Source organism: Arvicanthis niloticus, chromosome 3 (assembly GCF_011762505.2).
Source record: "Arvicanthis niloticus isolate mArvNil1 chromosome 3, mArvNil1.pat.X, whole genome shotgun sequence".
NCBI lineage: Eukaryota > Metazoa > Chordata > Mammalia > Rodentia > Muridae > Arvicanthis > Arvicanthis niloticus.
This window is the reverse complement of record NC_047660.1, coordinates 109,825,131-109,841,431: the sequence shown is the minus strand read 5'-3', so window position 1 is coordinate 109,841,431 and position 16,301 is coordinate 109,825,131. Positions and strand designations below refer to the sequence as shown.

Sequence of the window (16,301 nt, the reverse complement as noted above, 5' to 3'; positions counted from 1 at the left end):
TGCTTCACAGCCCCATGGGAAGAAAGGACTCAGGGCCCCAAGTGGGCGAGGCTGTGCTCTAGGACCAGCAAGAGACAGGGACAGGGAGAGAGCCAAGACGAACACCCCTGAACACCCCAGAGATAAACTAGATTGTGATAAGGTGGAGCTGCAGCAGGCTGCACCATGTTGCATAGAGGTGAAGGATGGTGATGAGAATGCGGGTCCTATGGTGGAGTTCTAGAGTTTCTGGAACCCTGGAAGGAGCCAGCTGGGTGCAGTATTGAGGAAGAAGGCAGGGCAAGGGAGAGAAATGCACCCCTACTACCACTCTATCCCTGGAGCAGGTGGCCTCCACCTAGTGAGGAGGAAGGAAGGCGGACTGGGTGTGTAGGGAGTGCCTGTAGATGGAGGGTTCGGAACCAGGGTCCGGTGGGAACATCTCTGTTCATCTCTTGCCAGCCTAGGCAGGGCTCAGGGCTGGGCCAGTGTGTGTGTGTGAGCAGCAAACTGACCCCAGCAAAGGAGGAAAGTTGGAGTCTGAAGGCCATGGGGGATCTCAGCACCAAGGGCAGTGAGTTCAAGAAGAGAAAGGAATCAGGGTCTCCCCTGTTGGGGAGACTTGTATTTAACTAGCTTCGTCCTCCCTTGCCTGGCGTTCTGCCTCTAGACCCATCTCAACCTCTCTCCCTGAGTTGTTCTCCCATCACGACATGGAGTCTTGCTCTCACCACTCATCCTCAAAGCTCCCAGGTGGACCCCAAGCAGGAACTCTTCTGAAGGTCTGGCCTCTCCTACCCGGCCCTGGGAATTCCAATCTCTCCCTGTCTGGCTCAGTCAGAGGGATACCAGTAGCATCTGTCCATCAAGATGTGCCTCCCTGGTGGGCTGCATGCTCTGAGCTGTCCTGCTGCCTACACCATGCACCATGGTTTTCTATTCCTCTGGCCTATATCTTCACCCCAAGGCACCCTGCCATCCCTGTGGGTTCCTACCATACAGCACCATCCTTTACCACTACCATTCCCCCCCACACACACACACTTCCCTGGCTAGAAGTAACTGCCCCTGCTTTGTGACTCAGGTACTCTGTTTCTGATCCATGCTCTGCACAGGTGGCACCTGTCTATGCACATCACTCAGATCTGAGGAATGGAGAGAGAGAGAGAGAGAGAGAGAGAGAGAGAGAGAGAGAGAGAGAGAGAGAGAGACTCCATACACATACACCTATAGGTTGAAGCCTGTTTCTGCTACTGCTCAGCTACTGACCCCTTGGGCCTCAGTTGCCTCTTCTGAGAAATGGGACCAAAAAAATCTCAATTCTTAGGACTACACCAGAAAGTAGATGACTGCCTGGAACTTTGGGGAAGGCAGCCTGTTGCCTGGGGTGGAGCTTCCTGCACATTAGAGGTTACCACTGCAGATTAACAACAGGAAGGCCTGCTCACTGGTCCCATTCACTCGGGTGGAGTGAAGCACAGCCTGGGAGCCTGGCTCATCACCCTGTTCCCTTAAGCTGGATGCTTAGAAATACTCTCTCCCTAAGCCTCGTGAAAGTGCCTTCCATGAGTAGCAGTCTTGACGAGATTTTGCCCATCTCCAGTCTAAGCAGATCCCAGAGGCCTCAGGCCCAGATTCTCACGCTGTGACCCCCATTCTTGGCTTACCTGTCGGCACTGAGGATGGGGCTGCTTGTGGAGAGGGGACTGGGGGAGACAAATGAGCCCCCCGGGGTCCCGTTCCTCAGGGGTGTCTCGTGTCCATAGGCATGGGCAGCTGGGGAACTGACGCTCTTAGACTCAACGTCCTGAGCTCGAGGCCCTGACACCGCTGTCCTCGCCACGGACTCCACGTAGCTCCTGGGCTCTAGAAGGAAAGAAATAAAGAATGAACAGAGGCTGGGTAGGAGTCCACCCTCCCTACCAGGGAAGACAGCACCCCCAGAGTCCAGCCTGAGAAAGAGTCAGCATGGGAACCCTCCACAGGATGTTAGGGTGCTTCAGTAAGGTTCCTGCTTGCCCTTACTCCCCAGCCTGAGGTGAGCTTTAAGGAGCACTGGCTTTCAGAAGCCTCTGCTTCTCTAGGCTCTGCCTCTGCAAAAGGCCACCAGCTCTTCCCACTAAGAACTCGGATGCCTGTCTAAGGCTGGCCTCCCCTTTGCAGCCTTACTTCTACCCAGCTCTACCAGGGTCCCCAGATTCTCTAGGCTTCTAGAGCAGCCCCAAAGCCATTACCTTCACTCATATCTCGGGATAGCACCCAGCTTGCTCATTAAGCAATACCCAGTGCTAGCTACTGCACACTCAGCAGCCCCTTCCTGCCAAGACACCCCACCCACATCTGCACAACACACTCAACACTCCCTGGAAGACTGATGCCGAGAACCCCGTGCCTGGGTGGAGCCAGACATTCTGTGTCCACTATGATACAACCGACATGCTAGGCCCTGTACAGAAGGGTTTCATACACAGTATCCCCCACCTAGTGTTCAGAGTAACATTAGTGATAGAAAGGCCATTTGACAGATGATGAGACTGAGGCCTGAAAAGTAAAATGACCAGGCATATTGGATCCAGGCTCTCATGGCCTCAGAGGCCAGCCCTGAAATCCGCCCTATGCTAATTAGAACAAGGATCAGTGTTCTGGGCTTCTCCGGGGACATTATCATATGGAGGAGGTAGATGTCATTGCCACCACCTAGGATCATGCCGCCATCTTTGTTGCCCCAGAGGGACAAGATCTGAACACAAATGCCTTGCTGCCACAACCACAGGATTCACCAAAGCCAGCCGCGGAAATGATGCCAACCTGGGAGAGCCAGGCCCTGCAGCCCTTGAGGGCCAGGACTAGTGACCTAAGTAGGAGAGCCCCTCCCCAGGTTCCTCAGGACAGGTGGATGCAGGAAAGTTGAGACAAATAAATTAGTAGCTTGCTCCATCAACTGGAGGAAAGCCTGCTCGGGAAGAAGGGAGTTACCTGGAGTGTCAAGACCTCACTCCATAAGAGGCTCCCCACCATCCACACCCAACCCCTGGTGCTGAAGGAGCAGCCGCCTGGGCACGCTGAGCTGGAGGTCAGCTTGCAGGGATAACAGGCAGAGCCTCCCTTGAGCAGCTCAGGCCTCCGCCACTCACTTCGCAGGCTTCCCAGGCTGACCTGACAGAGAAGGTTTGAACCTTGGCCTCCCAACTCTGGCACTGTGGAGGAGGAGATGCTGTGAGGTCATGTGATGCACAACGGGCTAGGTTCTCTGTAAATAGCTTAGGTGGGAAGGTCAGATGGTCACTGTCGTAATCACTCGAGCCAGGTGTCATGCATGACAGTGTTTGTGAACAACAGCTAAAGGAATGGACACAGCTGTCTGAAACAGAACTGTCTTTAGGAAACTAGGTACCAGGTGAATTTGTCAGTGGCCAGAGTGCTGACTCCGATCTAACCTCTCCTCTCAGCCCAGAGAAGGGGCGCAATTTGCTCAGGTCACAAAGCCAGCCTATGGCTGTGGCTGACACCATGTCTCCAACCATGTCCCAATATAAGGTCTGGCTCGCCTAAGGGGACCCACAATCTCATAGGGACACCAAGACACGAGCCAGAGAAATGCCAGATTGACAGGGTCACCCACAGTGGCAAACCATCCAAGAGCCGTGTGAGGTTTGTAACATTTGGAGAGTGTAAGTACCCAGCCAGTATGGGCAGAAGTGGCATAGGTATGCAGGCAGATAGTCTTCCAGCCAGCTGTTACTCACAGGTCATAAGACCATCCAAACTTGGGAAGCCAGTGGCCTGTCCCTCCCCGTCCCTGTCACTCTACTCCATCTGAACATTTCCCAGGCTCCCCTAGGTGCTCACCCAGAGAGTCCTGTAACCCACAGCCATCATTTGCCTGGCAAGGGTTCCCGGCACCAACCACAATACCTGGCACAGAGGCCTCTGTGTGTGTCTAACCCATAAGTTCAGAGCCACATGACCCTCCCTTCCAGCCCCATCCAGAAATCACCTTGCCTAAGAAGTCAATACATGCACTCTGCTGTCTTTACTCCTTGAAAATCAGGTTGAAACCTACACTGGTGGCACTCTGACCTTTTTCCTACCCTCTCCCACTCCACCCTTATCTGCATCCCAGTAGCCACTGTATTTTATCTGCTTCCCTCCCCCCAACCCCCACCAGGCCTCTTGCTCTATGATGCCAGATGGCTTTGGCCTTTGGTTGGAGTGGCTGGGTCTTCATTGGCAGGGAAGGGAGGGATACATGGATACAGGGAGACTAGGAGGGAGAAGATGAGGTTGGTTGTAACCCATCCTCTCTTTATCCCCAGCTATACTGGTTCCTGTGTGGGCAGGGACAGCTCCCACCCTGCTAGGGAGCCTACAGGGCTCTGCACCCTCTCTTCTTTGCCTGAACTTTTCAATCACATACTGGAACGAAGCATGGACTTCTGCCAAGACCTCAACCCACACATTAGGTAAGCACCACAGTCTATGCTAAATTCTCTTTTTAAAAAGCCCATATTCTGCCAACAGGAAGCTAAGAGAGCGCCTACAGCCGGAACAGAGTCACACCCAATCAACCTAGGTAGTGACCAAGTCCCAGTTGAGTGCCTACTCAGCTCCACTTCCCTGTCAAGCTGGAATAAAACCACTCACCTGCCTAGCATGAAGGCCTGTGAGAAGGGACATGTCCTTTAGTTCTTGGTAACTCTGCTTGGATCCACATTGGTCTTTGACCTCAACCTCCTTCCACCCTTGCACATTCCTTGCCTGGGGTGGGGTGGGGGAGGGTGGTCAGGACTCCTCCTCTTCCAGTCTCCTAGGGAGCAGCTGACCCATAGGTCACCAAGCAGGGGAGGGCAGGAAAAGTGGAGCCAGGGAGGGTACTTCATAGAGAACATTCCAAGAGCCCAAACCCATTCCAAGTAGTTGTTGGCGACTGGGAGCAATGGAATACAAGGGTGACTTTCTCCTCAGCCAGGGACTATCTGCTCTTCACCTACATTTCCAAGTACATCACCTCACTCTCTGGGGAGGGGAGGGGACGGGCTGAAGTAAAGAGGCCAGCACTGCCCACTCTGATAAAATGAAGACATATGGGGGTGGGGAGAAGGTCTCTATGGTATAACACTTGCCTAGCATGCACAAGGCCCTAGGTTTAATCCAGCTCACAAAACATACATACATACATACATACATACATACATACATACATAAAATATTAAAGACATGGTGGTGGAGAAGGAAGTGAAGAGACCCTGTGAGCCCCACATCTAGAGCTAGCATTAGTATTGGGACACATGTGCCCCCTCTAAGTCCCCAAGCACTGCTGCCTTATGGTAAGATTTCTGCCTTCCCTGGGTACCTCACTCATTCTTATATCTTCAGTCCCTGACACATGGCCAGGGGCATGGTAGGTGTTGGACAACTCTGTACCAGGTCACCTGTTTTGATGCCTCCAAAACAGCATCACCAAGAATCTCTGAGGCATCAGAGTCCCCAGAAACAATGTCTTCCTGGATGCCAAATCTGTCCTTGTGGAACCCCGAGGACAAACAGAACCACCACAGAAAGCCTTCCTAGATCCACCGTGGTGAGCTGTCTTTCCCTCCTTCTCTCTCAGAAAAGAACCCTGTTCAGATGATCAGGTGCCCCTTTTACTATGTGTACCCACCGGAAGGGGCAGCCCTCACATGCTGAAATGATATGGATTCTCAACTCTGCCCCTGATCCCTATGAGCCTGGCAAGCCATCAAATCCCTCTTGTTAATAAAATGGAGCCTATACTACCTTCCCTTTCATCGCTGTTATGAATAGTAAAAGAATAATGTGACATTGACCCCACAAGGCTTGTTTAACCTCACTCTGGACCACAGGCACAAACACCATGCGCAAGTTCTGTGCACCAGTTTTATTGGTATTTTAAGTTTCTAGGGGGAAGCAAACGAGCTGTGTACTAGGGAGATGGCTTAGTGGGTGAAGAGCTTGCTGCTCAAGGGTGAGGACCTGTGTTTGAACCCCATCACCCACACAGAAGCTGGGAGCAGTGGCAAGTGTCTGCAATCCCAGCACCAGGAAAGAAGGGAGATGGAAACGGGGATTCCTGGAGCCCTGTGGGCAGCCAGCTTAGCCAAAATCCAGACGAGATCCGGGTTCAGCAAGAGACCTTGTCACAGGAAACAAAAGTGGGGTGTGACAGAGGAAGACATCCCTCGTTAACCTCAGGCCTTCACACACACACACACACACACACACACACACACACACCATCTGACCCCACAGCCAATGTATGCCATTCCCCTCTTCTCTACCCAGGGTTTACCAGGCTAAAGTGTGCATGTCCACACAACATGTTACTTCTTTAGTCTAAGGTCTCAGGAAGCTGTGTTCCCTCCTTTCAAAGTGTTCCATACACAATTCTTATTCACTGATGAAAAATGGTCATGAGATTAAGAAGCATAGCGTATCCCCCCAGAGCCTGGCCCGCTGCCTGCTGCATAGCAGGCACACAGAACAGTGATTGACTCGGTGCTCCAATGAAGAAAAGAATGCACAAATATATTTAGTCCAGTGGCTTGAACAGAGCAAACATCCCTCAGATTCTTCCTTCCCCAGCTGAAGAATTCTGCCACTGATCATTTTTCCTCACAAGCCTCTTTTTCTGAATTTCCCATCAAAGTATCAGCAGGGACATCAAGCACAGCTTCCAAGGGTCAACAAAGAATGTGGCCTGGGCTGACCCAGGAGGCGGCGCCTGAGTTATGAAATGTGGAACTGGTAGCTCGGCTTTAATCCTCACCACCCACTCTCAAGCTTGAAGCCCAGGCCACTGAGCCTGGCTGGAAACAGGGGTGCACTTAGACAGGGCCGTTTGACTAGGTGACAGGAGGGCCAGCAGTACAGTCTGGCCCTGCTGACTCTCGGCTGTGACCTTGGGTGGGTCCCTCACCCCCACCACAACCCAGACCTTAGTTCCACATCCCTGGAAGTACAGGCGTGGCTGGGTGGATCTCAAGAAGCCTTCCCTTCAAAATTCCTCTGTTCTGATATAAGGGCAGCTGGAGGGTAGAGAACTCATAAGCTGAGAGTCATTCATGAAGCACACTTAGGAGGCCTCACTTCAGCTCGGTCAATATTCACTCTTCTGATTGTCACCCAGAAGCAGAACAGAACTGCCAGGGTTTGTGTGCCTACGCGGTGACTTTCTCCCTGGAGTCTGACAGCCCACTCCTGTACTGAGTCAGCCACCCGCACTCAGGACCTGAGCCTCTCTGTGCTGTCAGACACTGAGGCTGTGGGAAGCGGTCTAGAGAAAGCTCATCCCCTGCATGCAAGTAGCCTTGACCCCAGCTTCCCAGATCTGCAGCTGGGTCTGCATTACTTTGCAGCTTCTATACAGGCTGGTTAGAAAGCAGCAAATGGGGCTGGAGAGACGGCTCAGCAGTTTGGAGTACATGTTGCTCTTGTAGAGGACCTGGGTTCAATTCCCATCCCATACAGTGGCTCACAACCATCTGTAACTCCAGTTCCAGAGAATTCCACACCCTCCTGACCTCCACAGCCACCAGGCACACACGTGCTTGACAGAATGTTCCTATACATAAAATAAATAAATCTAAAACTTAAGATAATTAATTAAAAACATGGAGAAGTCAGCAAAGCTTCCCAGGAAGCCACCACCATCACACCTGGAACAAAAAGTCCATAGGAACATAGCCATGCTGGGGTAAAAATCAAGGCATTTAGTGCAAAGGAAAGCGAGCCTAAGAAAACCAAACTAAGTCTCTATAGCACAGTGGTTCTCAACCTGTGGGTCGTGACCACTTTGGGGGGAGCAAATGACTTTTTCATGGGGAGTCACATACCAGATACCCTGCATATCAGCTATTTCCACCACAATACATAGCAGTAGCAAAATCACACATATGAAGTAGCAACAAAAATAAACTTTTGGTTGGTAGCATCAACCTGTATTGAAGGGCTGCACAATTACAAAGGTTGAGAACCATTGCCCTATAGAAATGGCCACACAGAGCCAAGCCCCAAGGGGGGAACACCTAGCACAGCTGGAGGGAGCCTTGGTGTCACCTGTCTAACGTTTCCTGTGGGGGTGAGGACTTGCATGCCCAGAGACACATCGGAGCCACTCGGGCCAGCATCCCTTATTCCATGACCACCATGAGTCTTTACTGAATGTCTGCCCTCCTGAACTAACCTTCTTCTGCCCGATCACAGCCCTTCCTCTTGTCAAGGAACAATGCCAGGCTTCCTTCAAACCAGGGCTAGGCTGGTCCCACAGCTGAGATCAACTGTGATCTCCTTAAAAGTATTTTTTCAGGGGTCTGGTGAGATGGATCAGTGGGTAAAGGATGTGTGGGTAAAGGCTTGCCACCAAGCCCGACAACCTGAGTTCCTAAGTTTGATCCCACACACAGACATGGTAGAAAGAGAAAATTGATTCCCCTGATTCCCATACATATCATGGCATGCATGTACCCATGTGTGCATGTGCAGCACACACAAACACATACACACATACAAATAAAATAAAGTTAGGGGGTGGTGGAGCAATTGCTTCTCAGGATTGTACATGGATGTCCTGAGGCATTTTTTTGTGGGAGTGAGCCCTTAACCAGCCTGCAATAACTACAGGTGCCCAGGTTTCAGAAAGATCTATTTTATTCCACTATGCCGACAGGAAATAAATCATAGCTCTAGGACTGTAACTTTATACTAGGTATACTATCTCACTATGGTCTGAACCTGAAAGTCCCTCACAGGTTCATGTTTTGAACACTCAGTCCCTAGCTATTGGCTCCATTTGGGAGGCTGTGGAACCATTAGAGGGCAGGGCGAATATCAGAAAATGGCCTTTGAAGGAAATGTCCACCCCTGATTCCTGCTTCTTTCTTTGCTTCCTTGGCTTCAGAGATGTAAACAGCCTTTAACACACACTCACTGCCATCAATAAGCTGACCCATTACTCCATTCATGTCACAAGAGACTGAAATCTCTCCTCAACCATGAACCCAAATAAACCATTGCTCTAAGGGCTGTCTGTCAGCTCACTGTCATGGAAATACAAAAGTAGCCAGCTCATACAGCAAGCCGACACTGGTTCTATTGAAGGCACTGTTGCCAGGCAAATGTCACCAATACCCAGGAAGAGAAAGCCAGCTATACACCTTCAGTACACAGGATAGCCTCTAGAAGGACCTGCACAGGCTTAAACAGCTGAGTGGCCAAGTGAGAGGTCCTGCTCTCTCTACCCCTCCCGGTCACACTGTGTACACTGCACACCAGCCAGGTGGTGCATGTGCCTCTGGGAAAGGAAGTGGCACAAGAGGTATTTTTGTCAACGAGGTGGCACCATGCTGGCGCCTGGATACGAGCTGTGCCTAAACTGGTGCCCATTGGCAACAAATCTCCCAGGCAGCATTCAGGCAGTGCCCAGAGTGGCATCTCATTGTCAGAGGGTGAGGACAGAAAGGCTATATGCCTAGACACTTGAGAGCAGGTGAGAAAAGAGATCTATCCCAAGCCAGCCTTGTCAAACTTCACGTGAAAAGCCATCCATAGACCTAGAGAGTGGGAGCCACACACAGCTAAGTGCACTTACCTTCTGGAGGCTTAGTCACCTCCTCTCCCTCATCTTCTTCTGAGGGAGGAGAAGAGAGACAGGAGGAGAGGCAGGAAGGAAGGGCAGATGATAAAGATGAGAGGAAGAGCCAGGACAAGAAAAAGAGAGAAAAAGAGAGAAAGAGAGAGAAGTTATCAGGATTACTTCTAGAGAAAGAATTTGCTGAAGACAGGGAGGCTGGAAGCTGAGATTTACTCTGTACAGAACCTCACTCAGGGGCCTGGTCCCTCCCAGTCTCTGCAGCCAGGCCTTGTGTGGATCAAGCATCGGGTAGTAGCATGCTGGCTAGTGAGAGAAGGCCTGTGGCCCTTCATCCCTGTGATGGCTGCGTGTGTCTGCCCATGATCCTATGTGGAGCATGTGGAGGCTGTGCCTAAGCCAGTGCCTGCATTGTTCACAAATGCATATTACTACCCTCTTACCTGGCTGGATCAGTCTTCTGGCAACTAAAGAAAAAAGCAAAAGGTGACCCCAAGAGCCCCAGCTCAGCTTTAAAACCAGTTAGTTTCTAGTTCAGCAGACTCCAAATTGCCATCAAAAATCCCAGGACCGTTGTCTCCCTCCCCACAGGAAGACACTAGGGGATGAACAGGAAATAGAGGGATGGGTCTGGTAACCATTCGCTGCAGACAGTAACCATCACCCTCCCATCGTGGTCATCAACCTCATAATCAATACAGGTGATCTTGGGGTGGTTGGGGGAGCCCCTGGAGCCCCAGTTCCTATTCTCAGGGTCAAAGGCTGCTGAGCATGTGAACACAGGGGTGACCGGAGTCTGCCTGGGGGCAGTAGGCACCTTTATAGGAACAAGAAATTGGGGCTGAAAGTAAAACAGTTGGGGGTTGGAGGGAGGGCACACAGCATGGGTACTGGGAGTGACTTATTTCTCAGGCAAAGCTTAAGAGAAACGCCTATGCTCCAGCCTCTGATGTCATGAGGATGCACAGGAACCACTGGACTGTAATAAGGGTGAGAGGCTGTCACCAAACAGCAGGCATGTCTCTCTACATGCCTATGTGTATACACACACAATAGTGCTGGGACACTGGCCTGGGGGGCAGACTTCAGGCAGGGCTGACCAACTCCAACAAAACTGGAAGCAAGTCTCGAAAACCTAAGGCCCAGAAGATAGCAGTAGGCAGGAAGAACACCCCAATGCCTGCAGAGCACTCTCCCCCCCCCCAAGCAGGCATCATTCACAGCCTCCTCATTCCCAGAAAGGTCCCCAAAACCTCTGCTCTGTGAAGAATCTACTGAGAACACCTACCCAGGGCTACTAGGTTCTCCTGGCCTCCCTGGTCATTTCCCTCCCTCCCTTCCAGCCACTCACCACCTGTAGGGTGCAGCAAAATGTCCGCTGGGTTATGGGGTTTCAGGCCCAGAGCAGACAGGGGTGTCTTAGCCAGACCTGGAGGAGAGCGAGCTGTGTGGAAAGAAGAGGGGGAGATGCAGGAAGTGAGGTCATATCACTGTAAGGGTGTGTACTGGTGAGGCCTAGGCAGCCAAGAATCAGCCCTGCAGCCCACTTTCTCCCCTGACCTTCCGTGCCTCCACATTTCAGCTTGAAAGGGAGAGAGTTCAGAAGTGACACTCTGTCCTGACCCCTCCCCACCACTGAGAGACTTCTATGGCTCCTCCCTACAAGCTACAGTCCCTTTACCTCATGAGGACTTATTAAACACAGTAGGCTTCGTCTGGTGTCTTTGCCTCTCTCTAAGACTAGTTATTATCTTGCCACTTTCTCTTTCCCCAACATTCCCTACACACACACACACACACACACACGCACGCACGCACGCACGCACGCACGCACGCACGCACGTGCATACATACGATCTGTGTAAACCACGCACACAAATGGAAGACAAGCAAAAACAGTCTCTATAGGACACATCTTGAAAAGTGGAGCTGCACATCACAGGCAGCAGGCAGGGACCTCACCATCCCTGAAACTCAGCAACCCTAGGCCATGTGGTCCATTCAAAATTGCAAGAGAGACCTTGTTAGAGTAAGGCTTAGTACTCTGGGAGGAGAACCCAGTGCTCCCCTGTCAAGAGCACAGCTTCCTGGGTGAAATGAGGCTCCTCCTGAGTGGCCCATCTGGGTTAAAAGTGTCGCATATCACACGAGGTCAGAAAGGGCTACCCAGCTTTTTTTCCCATCAGCCAAGGACTTTGAGCCAAGCAACAGGGGAGTATCGTGCCCAGTCACGAGACAGCTCAGTGGCAGCTGCCATGTATCTTAGCACATCTCTGAGAAGAAGTAAAGAAGTAAAGAAATAAGCCCGGGGCTCATGTCTGGGATCCTGACAGCCAGGGGAAACACAGTCCCTAAGGACATGCCCTGCTATCCAAGGCTTTCAACAGATTAGTAAGTAGCCTGCATATGCCCAGGACCCAAACTTGGCTTCATGGTTGTTATTTAAAGAAACAAACAGCAACAACGAACTACCAACCTTTGGTGTGAGCAGCAGACATAGCTTATCTGTGTGTGTGCAGGTGAGAGTATACACACATTCACACACACACACACACACACACACACACACACACACGCACAGGCACATGCATGTACCCAAACAGGGGACATCGCATGTACAGATGAGACCTGCTTCTATACATCTTTTCTCTATCTCTAGGCACCCCAATGGACAAATGCGTGCGACATACACTTCCATGGCTGAGTCAGGCAAGATCTTCCCTTGCTCCCTCCATATCAGCTCCCTGTGCTGTTATGCTAACACCATGGTTTGCTCAGAAGCGCTTCTCCTCACTTAGTAATGTTTGTTACCCAGATGCCTGTTCAAATGGCATCAGCATGAAAGAATGAGCTGCTGAGAGCAGGATTTGTGGGAGAAGTCCCCATCCTGGATGACATCTGCTGCCCAGCAGGTGCAACTGAGGGGCAGGGGATCAAGGAGAAAGGGAAGGGGGGTCAGAAATAGTAGAAGGCTTTACTTGGTTTTCTCCTCTCCACCCATATCTTTAGCTTCCCAGACCCGAGCAATGTGGCCCTTATACTGACGCAGGGAGTGGGTGACTCTGAATTCAAGAAGCCCTCTCCTTCCTGAGAGAAACATTCCTTGCATATCTCCGCCTCCCAACCTCTCTCCCCAGCCTGAGGCATTTATGAAACTTCTGACTTATATCTGTCCCCGGGCCACCCATGACTAGCCACAGGACACAATTCTGGTACAATTAACGTGGCTTCCATTCCCAGCAGGGGTCATCCAGCCCTCAGGGCTGTCGGATGCAGGGAGGAGTGGGAGGAGCTGTAAAGGTATAGGGCAAGACCTAGAAAGAGATGGCACCTACCCTCACGAAGCCTCAAGTAAGCCCTTAAGCAGGGTGCCCTAAGTCTGTATAACTGTTCTAGGGTCACCTGGCTTTTGAGCTTTTAGAGTTAGCTAATCTGAACTGAGCTGTGCTAGGTATACAAAATACACACAGGAATTCAATAGGTGTGCAATAATAATAAATAACACAAAATAACATTTGAGTGTGTTTAGTATTTTGCTTTCATTTTTTGTTTTTTTGGGTTTTTTTTTTTTTTTGAGGCGCGTGGGTTTTTTTTTTTTTTTTCTTGAGACAGGTTCTAGGTTTCAAACTCGCAATCCCCCTGCTTCAACCTCCTGAGTGATAAAATCACCAGTGTATACCACCATGCTTGGCTCATTTTTAAAATGTCAATATTGCTAACTCAATTATTTCAGATTAGAGTTATGTGAAAATAAGACTAACACTAATGTCACTGGTGTCCTTGAAAATTCTCCATGTGTACTTATGTAGTATACTCATGTGTGTGCGTGTGTCCGAAGCATGCACACACGGAAGCCAGAGGCTGAGGTGTAGTGTTTTCCTTTATTGCTTTCCATCTTAGTTTGAGATTGGGTCTGTGGATTCAGCGAGACTGGCCAGCCAGCACCTGGGATCTGCTTGGCTCTGCATCCCAGAGCTGACACTACAGGTGCTCCTGGCTTTTCTTGTGTTGGGGGCTAAGGGTCAAAATTCAAGTTTTCATGATTGCATAGCAAGCACCTCACCCACTAAGTCATCTCATAACATTTTTTTTTTTGATATCCTAGACCATCTCAATAAAACATTGATATTGAAAAACTGATTTCCCTATTGAAATGACAAATTTTCAGATTTAGTAAAAAGTTACTACAACTGATTTCACTAGCATCCTGACACACAGGGAATTTTAAATCACGTGTGTGTGTGTGTGTGTGTGTGTGTGTGTGTGTGTGTGTGTGTGCTCGCGCGCACATGCGTGTTGTGTCACTGGGCATCAGGAGCCTTGCCTCCCAGGACTATTGCAGTCCTACCTCAGCTTCCCGTATACCTAGGATAGCAGACCATACACAATCTACATTCTGTCCCTATGAAGGACAGCCATACACCAGGAAATGCACAGTCAGGCTCAGTCAACTCTTCCTGCTGGCCTTCCTTCTCTCAGGGACTACTGGACACTCAGGCCAGGCCCAGACTACCTAAGAACTGAGCTTCTCTAGTTTCTGTAGGGTCTTGTCTCCCTTACCACCTGGTATGACCCTATCACATCCCCTACAACAACCTCCCCAATTCCTTTCAAGGTACTTCCCCTACAGAAAGAAACACTGACCAACCCGGGTCACATTTAGCAATCCCCTCTGTCTGTTCTTCAGGGACCAGCCTCTCCAGTGCTCCAGTGGTTACACTGGGAATGCAAACTAAATGCCCTTCCGGGAGGTCAAGGATTGTGTGAGAGAACAAATGTGTGTATGCATGCGAGAGTACAAGTGACACAGGGTACCTGAGATGAAGGTGCCTGGATACAGACAGGCATCAGAAACAAGAGAGAGGACAAGCCACAGTGGTCCTAATGGGAGAGGATTTCTTACTAGTATTGCATGGGGAAACTGAGTCAGTCTACACAGAAAGCTCCATAGTATACAGCCAGGACCTGCAGTCAAACATCTGGATGCTAAATCCTAGCCTGTCTCATCCTTAGGTTGAAAGCAGACAGTAGAGAACACAGAGTGATGGAGTAGAGACTGGGGTGAGCTGTGGAGTGAAAAGCTGTCAGTTCCAGCCCCTCCCCCTCCACTGACTTTCCCCGCAACGCAACCCCACACCTGGGACAATCACACAGACTAAAGAGAAAATGTTGAAGAGGATATGGGGAAAATAGGTTTAGCGGGTGCTCTTACCCACACTGGGTGGCGGGCTGCTTGGGGAGGTCCCCTCCATCTCCTCAAAGGCCTCCTTGTAGCTATGCAAATGGGGCTGCCGGGAGAACAGAGGGGCAAGAGAAGGAAGCCCTGAGGAGAGGTTCCTCTTCAGGAGATCCCGGGCATGAGGTCAGCGTGTATGGCTGCCCACATGTTCACTCTCCAGCTTGACTCTCTCCCTCACCCAGGTAAGCCCAAATGCTGGCCACTCACTGTCTCAACAAATCCTTATCGGTGGCTAAGAAGGGAGTGGCTGTTTGCAAGTCCACACTAAAGCTCAGGCAGAGCTGCTTCAGAACAGTGTCACAGAAAAGGGCCTTGCCTCTGCAGAATAATGCCCTTGGCACGAGGTTGTGAGTGAGTCAGGCTATTTCAAAATGCATATTCCTCGGTCCTGTAATAGACCTGCTATGCTGGAGTCCCTGCAGAGGCATTTGGAAATGTAAGGGTTAAACAAACTCCCTGTCAGAAGTTCAAGACCCACTGCCTCTGACTACTGAAATTTCTCAGCAATGGAATGATTTGGGCACAAAATTAAACATCCCAAAAAAAAAAAAAAAAAAAAAGAGCCTTATTTTTCAAAAGCTCAAAAAGATACTTGCCAGTCTACCTGACCCACTTTGGGATTTTAAGTCTTGGAAATACCATATGCCACCCCACGATGCTTGTCACCTCCCTAAAGAATTTTCTTTCTTTGAATCAAGAAGGGACTTTTAGTCTCAGTGTTAAAGCAAAAAGTTGGGGTACAAATGCTATTGAAGAGAAGAGACCTTGGGTGAGGATCAAGGAGGGAGGAATCACTCAAGAGGCAATTGGCTTGAGGGCTCTCAATTCCTGGGGAGGCTCCAAGGACTCTGCTCCCTTCTGTGCCTCCAGGACTCATCTACTCAAGGACTCACCTCTTTGGGGCGCCCTCCTGGATTGAGGGCAATGGTAAGAGCCAGCTCAGGGGAGACGCACTGGACAGGGGAGCGGACCCCAGGACTACGGGGGGATGTGGCCTCTGGAGACTGGTTCTCATACTGTCCATCACTGGCTGCCCGCCTCCGGAGGGGGCCCGGGGGCTCTGCAGGCTGCCTCTCCCGAGCCTGAACCCCTGGGAGGAAGGGCAGGATACGGAAAGCAGTGAGTAGAATAAAGAATGATGTAATCCCACCTAACACCCCCAAACACAAAGGCAGCACCCCTCAGTCCCCCTCACCATGTCTTCCTGTCCCCAACTCAGCTCAAACCCTAAATGTCCTCCAGTGGGCGGCAGTGTGGGGGACTTGCTTAGCTTGGCCTCTGCCTTTAAGAGGAGTCTCTACTCTGCATAGGATTTGGACGGAGAGCACAAAGGACTGATACAAGAAACAGATGTCAGCTCCTTCCAGCCCCCAGAGGCAGAAGGCCAGAACTTCCAGAGGAGGGAAGGGAAGGTCTCCAAGGCAACCGCATCAACCAACAAGCAACATGGAGCCTCTGGGAAGGGCTTTTGGAAAG

The 16,301-nt window shown here is 50.7% G+C and overlaps 1 protein-coding gene across 21 annotated transcripts in view; it reads right to left on the bottom strand.

Annotated features, from left to right (window-relative positions):
• Tns1 (tensin 1) overlaps window positions 1-16,301 on the bottom strand; it is a 213,342-nt gene that overhangs the window by 16,274 nt on the left and 180,767 nt on the right. For 10 of the 21 annotated variants that reach the window (XM_076931682.1, XM_076931683.1, XM_076931688.1 and 7 more), the window contains 6 exons: window positions 15,719-15,915; window positions 14,799-14,874; window positions 10,938-11,030; window positions 10,030-10,053; window positions 9,587-9,625; window positions 1,647-1,845 (listed from right to left, as the gene is read on the bottom strand). In XM_076931682.1, coding sequence (XP_076787797.1) covers window positions 1,647-1,845; window positions 9,587-9,625; window positions 10,030-10,053; window positions 10,938-11,030; window positions 14,799-14,874; window positions 15,719-15,915 — 628 coding nt within the window. The remainder of the gene's footprint in view (window positions 1-1,646; window positions 1,846-9,586; window positions 9,626-10,029; window positions 10,054-10,937; window positions 11,031-14,798; window positions 14,875-15,718; window positions 15,916-16,301) is intronic. The other 11 variants (XM_076931687.1, XM_076931692.1, XM_076931693.1 and 8 more) reach the window with 6 other exon arrangements.